Source organism: Eulemur rufifrons, chromosome 7 (genome assembly GCF_041146395.1).
Source record: "Eulemur rufifrons isolate Redbay chromosome 7, OSU_ERuf_1, whole genome shotgun sequence".
In the NCBI taxonomy this organism is placed as follows: domain Eukaryota; kingdom Metazoa; phylum Chordata; class Mammalia; order Primates; family Lemuridae; genus Eulemur; species Eulemur rufifrons.
This window is the reverse complement of record NC_090989.1, coordinates 69,789,135-69,801,931: the sequence shown is the minus strand read 5'-3', so window position 1 is coordinate 69,801,931 and position 12,797 is coordinate 69,789,135. Positions and strand designations below refer to the sequence as shown.

At 33.5% G+C, this 12,797-nt stretch overlaps 1 protein-coding gene across 1 annotated transcript in view; it reads right to left on the bottom strand.

The window, feature by feature from the left end:
* The window catches only part of ACAP2 (ArfGAP with coiled-coil, ankyrin repeat and PH domains 2), a 122,662-nt gene that overhangs the window by 18,092 nt on the left and 91,773 nt on the right, over positions 1 to 12,797 (bottom strand). The window contains exons 11-14 of the mRNA XM_069472759.1: positions 8,001 to 8,052; positions 6,078 to 6,178; positions 5,802 to 5,907; positions 571 to 779 (exon numbers count right to left, since the gene is read on the bottom strand). Of these exons, the coding sequence (XP_069328860.1) occupies positions 571 to 779; positions 5,802 to 5,907; positions 6,078 to 6,178; positions 8,001 to 8,052 (468 nt within the window). The remainder of the gene's footprint in view (positions 1 to 570; positions 780 to 5,801; positions 5,908 to 6,077; positions 6,179 to 8,000; positions 8,053 to 12,797) is intronic.

Here is a 12,797-nt window from a genome sequence, read left to right as displayed (position 1 = left end):
CATAGTCTCTAAAAGTCTGTAATATAGTCTCCCTGCTTTTTTTTTTTTGACACAGAGTCTTACTCTGTTGCCCCGGGTAGAGTGCAGTGCCATCATCACAGCTTACTGCAACCTCAAACTCCTAGGCTCAAGTGATCTTCCTGCCTCAGCCTCCCAAGTAGCTGGGACTACTGACATGTGCCACCATGCTCGGCTAATTTTTTTTATTTTTGGTAAGACAGGGTCTTGCTCTTGCTCAGGCTGGTCTTGAACTCCTGAAAGCAAGCAATCCTTCCACCTTAGCCTCCCAAAGTGCTAAGACTACAGGTGTCAGCCACAACGCCCAGCCACTATAGCTCTTAACACACATAAAAATAGGGACAGATCTTCTGGTTCATAATGAATGGTGAACCAAAGTCCTCAAAAACATTTTACAAATCAGAACTTTAGACACTTTTTAAAAGTTACAAAGATAAAAACGAGTAATTAAATTAGGGAAGTGGAAAAGGCCCTCTAACAAATGGAACGTGATAATTTCCAAAGTGTGTTTATCCAAAGAAGGAGTCTTTCATTCTAGGCAGGCCTACCCACCGGTGAATCCCGGAGCACTCAATACACAAGGTGATGCCCAAGTTGATGCTGGCCCACCGAGGGTCTGCCAGACCACAGTCACAACAACTGGCATTGCCAGGGATACATTGGACCCGCTGCAGAGCACTTTCTCCTTTCAATAATTTCTCTTTTGATTCATTTCCAGAATCTAGACTTCCTGTGGATGGAGATGATTTCTTATCCAGCTTCTAAAAGAATTAAGAATTATTTTTTTTTAAAAAAAGATTATATGCTACATGCTCCAAACAAAAACTTACAATCATAAATGAAAGGCCTATTACAGGCATAAGCCAGGCACTATTCTAGGCACTGGAGATTCAAAAATAAAAAGATATAGGTTCTTCCATCCATGGACTTTTAATCTAGTGTGGGGAATCATATAAACATTTAAAACTATATATAATAACTGATACAATGAACATATGTACAAGATACGAGGGCAGAGAGAAGGGGGAACACTAGCTTAACAAGCAGGGTGGGGGAAAGAAGGAATAGATCTGAGACTATTAAGACTTAAGAATAAAATAATTATTATTTTATACCATGCTTTTCCAAGGTGTTCAATGAACTGTAAGCAAGTTATTTTAATTATTGCAGTGAATAACTAGAAAAGTTATGGTTGTATACAGTTAAATACTAAAAAACAGATCAACTACATAATTATCATTAAAGAGTGAATCAACAATAGAACACAATGTTTAAAATTTCAAGGGATATTAGGTAAACCAGGAGAAAAGCAAAAGATGGCTGATAAAAAGTTAATTTTTTAAGAAATATAGATAAAATAAAGAATATTTAATAAGCACTTGTCTATACATGGCCACAATGACCAAATATGAAGATGTGGTTCACAGATCCTAAGCAATGAAACGTATAGTCTATAAAATGCCTTCTGGTTTAAAAACATTCCAACTTCAACAAGTCAGTATGTGAGTACAGAATCAATACAAATATAATTTGGCTCTTGTTCTTCTCCTTCCTGAAAGCTCAATTCAACAGCCATTAGATAGGGCCCCACAAGGTAAGTGTGGGAACATAGTATTCTAGAGGATTGAGTTGAGTGAGGAATGCATCCACGTGAGGGGTTAACCCTGCGCAGGTTGCTGGATGCCAAGCAGGTTAAAGAGGATGTCTGTCTAGTGCAGCAGCCCGGCAAGGGAAATAAGAGCCCCGAGTAGGGAGGAAGGCATCTAAGTATTAATATGAGCGCTACCTAGTATGAGGTATCAGAGCCTGAATGGGACAAGAGGGCTGGGAGGACAAGATTGGGAGCAGGTGGCAACAGAGACAGGATACTGGTGACATGACATACAGGGGGATCAATCATATAAGTAAAACATGTTAAAGATAAATAGGAGCCAGATTTCTCAATGCAGAGATAGGAATTATTTACATGGAAAGGGAGAGAAACAGAATGAATCTTGTTAGATTAGAATTAGAGATACCAATAGGCATGTGCTCCCTCCCTCCCTCCCTTCTTCCTTCCTTCCCTCTCTCCCTTCCTCCCTCCCTCTCTCTTTCCCTCTTTCTTTCTTCTCTCTCCTTCTCTCCCCTTCTCTCTTTCTCTCTTCCTTTTTTTCTTTTTTTGAGACACAGTCTCACTCTGCTGCCCAGGTTGGAGTGCAGTGTCGTGATCATAGCTCACTGTAACCTTCCTTCAAGCAATCTTCCTGCCTCAGCCTCCTGAGTAACTGGGACTACAATCAGGTACCACCACACCTGGCTAATTTTTTTATTTTTTGTAGAGATGGAGTCTTGCTATGGCCCAGGCTGGTCTCAAACTCCTGGCTGTAAGTGATCCTCCCACCTTGGCCCCCCAAAGTGATAGGATTACAGGCATAAGCCACTGCACCTGGCCAGTTTTCAGTATAAATAAATATATAAAGAAATATAAATATAAATGTGCATATATGTATACACAAACACTATAAATATTATCTTGGTTTCTAAATACAATTCTCTACCAAATGGAAGCCTCAAAGCACCTAACCCACAAAATACTCATTACATACAAAGGTTAAAGATTATTTTTACAGTAGAGAAGTATAGCAAGACACCACCTTAATCAAAAGATCAAACATCACCAACAATGGGACAAATCAAAATCATGTGCCCCCTGAGAGGACGAAGTGAAAAGAACACAATAGCATTTATATAATATTCCTGTCAAAGATGGATAACCTTGTGAGTAAACATCAGACAAACTCAAATTGAGGGACATTTTACAAAATAACTGATCTATAATTTTCAAAACTATCAAGGTCAAGAAGGTCAAGGTAAGACTGAGGAACTATTCCTGACTGAAGGAAATTAAAGACACATGACAACTACATGCTACCTGTGTTCTGGTCCAGAATCTTTTTGCCATAAAGATCATTACTGGGACAATTGTTAAAACTTGAATGATGTTTGGGAATTAAATGATAGTAACATATCAATGCTCACTTCTTGACTTTAGTGGCTGTACTGTGATTATATAGGAGAATGTCCTAGGTTGTGGGAAGTACCCCATCAATGTAATGGCAGGTGACAGGGCATCATGTTGTTGGGAATTTATTTTCAAATGGTTCAGGAGAAAAAGTTATTTGTATTGTACTTGGAACTTCTCGGTAAGTTTGAGATTATTTCAAAATTTAAAAAAAGAAATATAATCTGTTCTGCCAGAACATGTTTGATAATGTGAATTAGCTCATAAGCAATGATCATCTAGGGAAAAGATGCCAGCATTATAACACAGAAATCACGTTGCTTCATTACCAGTTTTTCTCCATATGGTAATTAATGTTTTTGCACCAAATTAGAAAAGCTAAAAGCTAAGTACAATAACACAGCATAACTTGGGCCAGCCACCTCAAGGAATACAGCATTGAACATGACACCCATTCATGAAAGGAGGAGAAATGATTGTTTAAGAAGCAGTTAGATCTCAGTGTTCCCTTCCCAACCATATGCCACTAGGGGGAGTGTCCAGATGGGATTCATCTGGAAAGTGGAAGATTAAGGCAGGAGATTAAGTGAACATATACATACCGAATGCTGAGATACCCAGCACTTAGCACTGGGCCACTCCCTTAACCCTATGCAAGAGATCATTGAGTCTTCCCTGGGAAATCATACCAGCAGAAAAGACTCCAGACGATCCTGACTATGCTTGTACCTCAACAAATGATCTAGATTTAGTTGATGCTCACATAGTCGACAAAGTCCTAATTACATGTTCAGAGCTTCTAAAGAGGTTTTTATCCCTAATTTATAACCATGTGCAGATTAACAGATAGCCAAAGAAAGCCACTAATACAACAGTTCTCAACCTTGGTTGTTCATGGAAATCACCTAGGAAGCTTTTTAAAATATTGATGCCTGGGTCCTAACTCTATCCAATTGTTCTGGGGTAGGATCTAAGCACTGGGATTTTGGGGTTTTTTTTTGTTTGTTTGTTTGTTTTTTAGATGCAGTGTATCATTCTGTTGCTCTGGCTGGAGCGCAGTAGCTTGTTCATAGCTCACTGTAACCTCAAACTCCTGGGCTCAAGCAATCCTCCTGCCTCAGCCTCCCATGTAGCTAGGACTACCAGCAATAATCAGCTAATTTTTAAATTTTTTGTAGAGATGGAAGTCTCGCTATGTTGCCCAGGCTGGTCTTAAACCCTGGCCTCAAGTGATCCTCCCACCTCAGCCTCCCAAAGTGATTACAGGCATGAGCCACTGTGCCTGGCTGAGCACTGGGATTTTTTTTTTAAAGCTTCCTGTGTTATTTCATGTGCAGTCAAGATTAAGAAACATAGCTCTAATACTGAATCCATGAAAAAAGAACAGATTTATATTTATAAACATTCAGTGAACAAAAAGAAACTCTTAGAAATTAAATGTGTGCTAGCAAGAACCGAAATATTTAATAGAAGGCTTGGGTGATTAACTGAGAAGATTTCCGAGAACGTAGAGCAAAAAAACACACATACAAAAAGAATATCATAATACCAGTCCAGAAATTTCAGAAAGAAAAAACAGAGACACTGGAGAGGAGAAATACAAAAAGATCAGTAATAAGAAAAGCTCTAGTAGCAATACTGGAAACTAAACAAACAAATAAACAATGCTGTTAAAATTCTTCAGAATAACTATTTCCAACCTAAAAATTCCATACCTAGCCAAACTATCAAATGTAAGGACAGAAGAAAGACATTTTCAGATATGCATAGAATCACAAATGTCTCATTTTCAGGATGCTACTGGAGAAAGTACTTAACGTTTTTCTTAAGAATGAGAAATATATGGGATACAGGAAAGACAAGAATCTTCAAAAATGATTATGTAAGGAAATTCCAAACTAATAGCTATGCTGCAGGCTTATGGTGAAAGTGGTGCAGATTGAAGAAGTGTGATTCTACAGACAAACATAATAAGGGCTATCTTTGCCAACATGCCCTTTGTCAGTGTTCTCATCATTTGTACCCAACAGTGTACCCAAGGTGAACTTGCCCACTAAAGAAATTCCTACTTTCCTCTCTATGCCCTGCAGCTTAGATCAAGTGAGTCCCCATATTTCCTGCTTGGGAAGAGTTCTTCTTTTATCTACTCTTGAGAGCTGGAAGTTGGCCATCATGACCTTTGAAATACAATTTAGAGAACAATCCATTCCCCTGACAGTTGTCTATCACCAAGCCTATGCCACAGTCCTGCCAGAGGATGCAAACGTAATGAATTCCATTTCTCAAGACTCACTCATGGCCTTGCCCAAAAAAGTCTGTAAATTCTTTGGGCGGCTAAAGCAAGACTATGACCCAAGATTCCATATTCAGCTTATATTTTCCAAGGAGCCTTCAACTAAGAAACAATATTGTACATTCTTTTTTTGCTTTTCCTCAGTCTTAATTTCAAATACTTTTCATGATCATTATTTTATTTTATAGTTAATTAAAATAGTAAAATATTTTGGGGAAAAATAATGATATTGCTATACCTTATTCCAATCTCAGACACATATTCAAATATTAAAATAACCATATATTCAAATACTAAAATAAAATGATAGGCAAAAATCAAGAGAAATAAAATAGGAATTAAATCTAGATTTTAAAAATAAAACTCATTTAAATTACATATAATCATCCTTCATTAAAAAAATGTTAAAATTATATAATGTTGCAAGTAAAAGTAAAATTAAGAACTTTTGCCAATATGTCATTTGGTATTACTAATATCTCTACTAACCTCTGATTCATCACCCTTCTCTCTATAAGCAGTAGCAATACTGGTCTGAACAGCCTTAATCCATGCCTGGCGCAGCTTTTCAGAATCTGCCTGGAGCATACAACTTCTAAAAGGAAGGAAGTTGTAATGATTAATTATTAAAATTTATTTTTAAAACATGTTCTTCCTCTTTAGCACAGATAATCACAGTCAAATGCAAATTTCTCTACTCTGGAAAGTTCTTTTAGACAAACTAGAAGCATAAAAACAATTCACAGATTCTTTAGAACCACTTACTTTGTTGGAGAGACCACCTCAAAGCAGAATCGTCGTTCTATGTCTTCACAATGCTTCACTGTGCAGAGCCTAAGATCTTCAACTACTACAGTGGGATTATCCTACAAACAAAATGAAATTTCCGTATTTATCAACTTAGGTTTCAAATACTACTACCAATAATAACATATCTAAAAATATTACTTGGAATAACTAGTCTAATTTTAAAGATTTATATTTGATCTTATTTTAGATAAAGATAAAGGTTATCAACATAGATATAAAACTAAAGGTAATTCTGTCCTGTTAATAAATTGTCTCTGCCTCACAAAATTATTATGTATGGATTAAATGAAATAGTGTGTATAAAGAGCTTGGTCCAACACTTGATACTTGGTAGATGCTCAGTAAATGTTAGCCGCCTGTGAATTTTTTTCCATTTTCTTTCATATCTATTACTGTCCTGGCCCCACTCACATATAACAAAAGCTACTTTCCTCCAAAAGAGAAGTCTTTAATCAGTCAAGTTTCAAACACCTCAAAGAAAGATAAGAAGCTATAACTTCTTTTTAAAACACCTAAGAAAATGAACGAGGTTTTATCATTTTCCGCTACTTAATAAAAATATAAACTCAAAACCAAGTTTATCAGAATAGAAGAAACTATGAACCACTAGCTAGATTAAAGGACTTGTGTAGAACCAACCTGCTCACCTTAGAATCTAGCAAGTAAAATTTCATATTATATCATCTCAAGGTTAAGTAGATATTTGAAATTTGCAGTTGACAGAGTATTATTTATAAATGCTAATTAAGTAAAAAACAAGTTATCAATTTTAACTGATTCTTTTTTCTAATTATTTTTAATATTCTCAAGTCACATGTCCCTGTGTGCCTTTCCAATAAATAAAACTTCCTCACCCTTAAAATAAGTTTTAGGAAAAAAAATATATCAAAATTATATTAACAAATTTAGGTGTTTCTATTTAAATTACTTCAAGCTTCCATTTTAATTAATGCCATTTTTAACCTTTCTATATTATCACCTTTGGCCCTAAGGTGATATTTTTTAAAAGGCACCCTCTCCTCCGGCCTCAAAATAGTACCATGGAATGGTAGTGTTGTTCCTGCCACACAACTAGACATTAAAAAAACATATAAAGAAATAAAAGGGCCAGGGCCAGGAGTGGTGGCTCACACCTTTGGGAGGCTGAGGCAGGAGGATTGCTTGAGGCCAGGAGTTCAAGACCAGCCTGAACAATGTAGACTCAGTCTCTACAAAAACTTTTCAAAACTTAGCGGGGCATGGTGGTGTGCGCCTGTAGTCCTAACTACGTGGGAAGCTGAGGTGGGAGGATCACGTGAGTCCAGGAGTTCAGAGTTGCAGTGATCATGCACTGCACTACTCCAGCCTGGGCCACAGAGTAGACACCATGTCTCTTAAAAAAAAAAAAAAAAAAGTATTGTGTATTTCAAAACAGCTAAAAGAAAAGATTTGTAATGTTCCTAACACAAAGAAAAGATAAATGTATGATGTGATGGATATCCCAACTACCCTGATTATTGCATATTACATGTAGGTATCAAAATATCACATGTATCCCAAAGATATGTACAAAAAATATACGACAATAAAAAGCTACCAAAACATTTTTTTAAAAAAGAAATAAAAGTATATAATCCTGGGACATCCTGAGAAAAATCCATCTCAAAGCTATGAATTAAGAATTCAGGATTCAAAATCACTCTACTTTTAAGGATCAAATCTTAGTATTCTCCACTCTAGAGTCCTCTTATGTTCAAACATAAAACTAATAAACAATAATTACAGTAATTTTGCACACATGAGTATTTATGGACTTCAATGTTTACCAAGACAAACAGATAAAGAACTGAAATTGGGAACTTACTCGGTTTTCACTCAATTACTTAACCAAACACCTACCTTAAACTTTTTCTGGTAAACCAACTGATTGTTCTGTATTGAAAACCAGCGTCTAAATAAATACAAAATAGGTTGAGTTTTCATAAACATCATTTACTTCCATTGTTATTAGAAATGAAATGTTTGGGAAAACACTGGAAATCAGATTATGGTAATTATGTTTTAAGATGTGCACTGCTTCGTTTTGCTTTTATATAAACTGATTTCAATATGGGTAACTACTGAAAGTAAAGAACAAGCATTTTTAAACCACAGATTAGGAAAATGAAATTACTATATTTTGATTCATTTTATGTCATAAATTTGTATCCTAACCAAAGCTGTTATTTATGTAATCACCAAATAATAATTGTTTTACAGTGTAAATTTATAGTTTTTTGAGGTTCCTCAAAAACAACTGAAATCATTCTACCAAAATAATTGCTTTTATTATAAAGTTGAAATAAATTCATATTGTGAATAAAAATATCCACGTGCATACAGTAAAACACTGAAATAAAGTGTGATTTAATTTTAACCTTTCAGCAAATAATTCAGTAAGTGTTTAGAACTGATATCTAACAGGAGGTAATCACAAATTAACTTGGCCTTACTTTTATATAAAATACATCTAGGCAAAATTATTACTACAGATGATTCACCCAACTATTTATATGGTTCTGCTCATTATTGTAAATTATTAGGCAAACAATTTACTTGCAACCTTTTTTGGAAGAAAAAGCTAAGCTACTGTATGGCATATTTACTAATTCTATTTTATTAAAACAATAAAAGACCTAAAAACTTATAAAAAAAATTCACAGCCAAAAGCCATTCATAAAAGGAAGCAAAACTTCTTATCAAGCATGAAAGGTAAAATAATATTTGAGTCATTATTTTAAAATTAGTTTCATGTGAGATGATTTCTACTGTAAATATTAGTTATTATTCAATTAGCTGATAGAGATTCTACCTTTTCATTGATACTAATACAAAGCACCAGAAATTGTATTTAGACATATTTAGAATTTCTATTTTTAAAAAATTAAGTTAATTCTCCAAAGCTGAGAAAATGATTAGGAGATGCTTTTCCATTTTTAAGCCTTTTACTAGACAGACTGTTAGGTTTTCTTGCCACTTAAAAAGGAATCATCTTTACCATTAAAATAGAGAGATTTGTTAAATAAGCATCTACATAAAATGAGGTGGGTTGCCTCTAAATGCAAATCATCAAGAGGCAGGCTAGAAAAGGAAGAACTTCTAGGTTTCTTTGCTTTGGGATACATAATTGGTTAGAAATGTTAAAGGAAATTCCTACAAACAAAATGATGCAACCCTGCCACATGGGATGACATGCAATGGAAACAATCTCTGATACTGATTAAAGTGTTTTTTTTTAAATCATTTGAAGTATGACGAACCCATATTAATAAAAATCCATGTTTTATAGTAATCGTACTATATAATTCGATCAAAGCTACAAAGAGTTTTATAGAATGGAAAACACCCATATAACCATGTAAACTTTCCATGCTTCTGAGGTCATCAAAAAATAAATTTCTTTTGACCAACTTCATCTTAGGTCAATACCCTCTAAAAACAATATCAAAATACTAGAGAAAAACTTATGTTTTTTGTCAGAGACCTCTGATTAACGATACAGATCATATATATTTCTGAAACCCAATTCTTCTGGCACCTATCTGCTTCTGGGTGACATTATCACATCATCGGTTTTTGTATACTCAGGTAAGATAATATAAATTCATCTTAATTTGACATCTTCTAAGGAAAAAAGTCACATATCCCAGGTAGAAAAAAATTTTTGAATTACTAAGATCTGTATGTCTTATGACACTATCTCCCCTTTACTGCCATTATAAATAAAAAGAGCTAACTACACTTATCTAACATTGACCAAAATTTTAATCAGGTAAGTAAGTAAAAATGGAATATAATTTTTAATTCTTCCTATAGAATAATCCTAGTTACTGTTAACATTTCTAAGAAAAGGAAAAATAAGACTTATAAACAGTTCATGGCCTATGCAATGTAGATAGAAAAAATATTTAATATTTTAAGCACCTGGTACCTGCATTTGAAAGTACTTAGAAAAAAATAATTATATCCAAAGAGACAAACTTTGGAAAGCATTGTGCTAACAACTTTACTATATTGTACAAGATTCAGAAAATGACCACAAAGCCAAAATACAAGACAGTTTTTAAAATAGGAAAATTTTTTGCTTCATTAAGAAAAATAAGATATTACTTTATACCTATCTCAATTGAAATAACTCAATATAATAATTATTTTATTAAATCCTAAATATTGTATCATTTAAATGTAATAGTTACACTATAAATATTAAATTTACAAGTAATTAAATATTATTAATTTTAACAAACCAATGAGAGCTTCCAAATGATAAAATTTAGTCAGGAAAGGAAGAAATATATAAATTAAGAAATTGAATACCTTTTTACTGTTTTTGATCACTAATCCCAGAACTGCACTTGAAATCAAGAACAGGAGTAAAAGTCAAACTTCTACATCTGTAGAAGCTTTCTCACTAAAACTATATAGACAATGGGTTCATTTACACATTCATATAGGTGCCAAACAGGTAAACATTTGATAAAATTAAAAGCTTGAACATGTATGCTCCTTTATTTGAAGGTTAATTTATTTTTTCACAGGCAAAATAAATGGTAAACAAAAAAAAGCCTAGGAACTGACAATGTATTCTTTTAACATAATATGGTTTTATCAAAGGGACTAATCCTAGTTATTGCTCAAATTTTTAAAAAGAGCTTACTAGCTTATTTTTCTTTTCAAAAAAAAAAAGATACTAAAAAAGATATTAATCAATCTGTATCTTCTTTGGGTAATTATAAACACAAAGTGTGTTTATAATTTTATACATTAAAGCAAACTGAGGAGATAAGCAATTAAAAGGAATAATTCCATTCCTCAAAATACAATATTTATATTTTCTTCCCAATTCAAAACATAGAGACTTTTTATCCATTGCAAGTAATCCAACTGAAATGCAGGTTAATTATGAGCTTTCTCGTGCCAAAAAGGAAACTGAAGTAAGATGAGGGTAAAGGGAAGGAAGCCATTTTGGTACCTGATATGATCGGGCTTTTTCCTGTCATGTGAAAAAATGGGGCAGGATTAAAACATAAAGGAAAGGTGGTAAAAGAATGAAAACGCAAATGTGCAAAATAAGCAAAGGACTAGCATGATACAAAAATAAAGCAAGAATTAAAGGAACAAGCTTAAGCTCAGAACCTAACAAAACAGTCAAAAGTATCTGATGCATTTTATTTACTTATACATATAAGCATTTGTACAATTAATTCCAACTCTTGGAAATCTGAAACACTAATATTTCAGAAATATTCAAAAAATGTCTTCAAGTATTATGTTATAGGAAGTTCTGGTAGGACTTAGCATCCTTGGGCATACCTCTATTATTCATTTTCTGCTTCTATAGTCATGGTTATAGAATATGATAGTACCTCGCCTCATCTTAATAAGCTGCTCCTAAAAATTCAGGGAAATAATCACTCTGGGTATATCTATTAATATATAAACCTGAGACAAATGAAAACTTTTCATAAGTAAAGTGGGATAATATCAAGACTTTCAAAGATCATAAAATATTTAACCAAATAAACCATTCTCCCACCTATCCACCCCCATTTTTGTCAAACAAACAACAGCAGAAACTCTAAGGCCACATATAAGTAGGATTCATCTTTAATCTATGTGTACACTTCTTTTAAAACAAAAGGGAAAAAAATTTTGTATTTGTTATATCTGTACCAGCAGCATAGAGAACGCTTTGTTTTTAAAAACTGGGTAATACATTTTATGCTTTTAGCCCTATTTTCTAGTTCAACAAAGAGCATAGTAATCATACAGTTTCTTTATTACCTTTTCTAAGTTATTATTAAATCAATTAATATTTATTTTTCTTGTTCATTCATCTTTTTTAAATTTATAATGAAAAGCAAAACAGAAATACAGGTTCTAGTAATCCACTGATTGGAGCCTGAAATAAGGCTGACACATTTCAAAAATGACATAAGGAAAAATTATTATGGTAGACCTCACAGGTGTCTTCAGAAAACTACATATTATAGATGTAAACTTCTGAGATGCCACAAACTAGAAATCGGAAACCAATTAGAATTAAGTTCAACGGTCCACATAAGATGTAAAATTTTACACTCCTTATGCTATTTCAATGAATCACACCAAATATTATCTATTCAGTTAAATTTCAGATTTTAGAATAATGTTTTCAAAGTATACTTGTAATTCATGAATCATGGGGTAAGGTCTTAAAACTATTCGGGAATTCCTAGTCACGCTGACATTTCCCTTAGGAAGGAGGTTGTTTTAAAAAGTTGATTTTGAAAATACTATGTGCCATGATTCCATAAAATAATAGGTAATGGCGAATGTCGTTATATGATTGGTATACCTTATGGTAACTACAATAAAAAATGTGCCCTAAAACTAATCCATAAGTAATTTTAAAAAAGTACTTAAGCAGTGGGCAGAAAAACCTTCATATTTGAATAGTTGGATTCCTGGATTTTTTATAAGTTAAGGTACAAATACCACAAATATACAGTCTTTTACTCAGAGTTTAGTAGAATATATTAAATTAAGCTGGATAGAAAACTAATTAGAGAACTAGGGCACTCTAAAGGCAAGTTTGGGTAATAGGAAATTACTTACAAGTATTTCCTGATGCCAGATTTTAGAAAACCTCATTTAAGAATCTTAGATACATTTCAA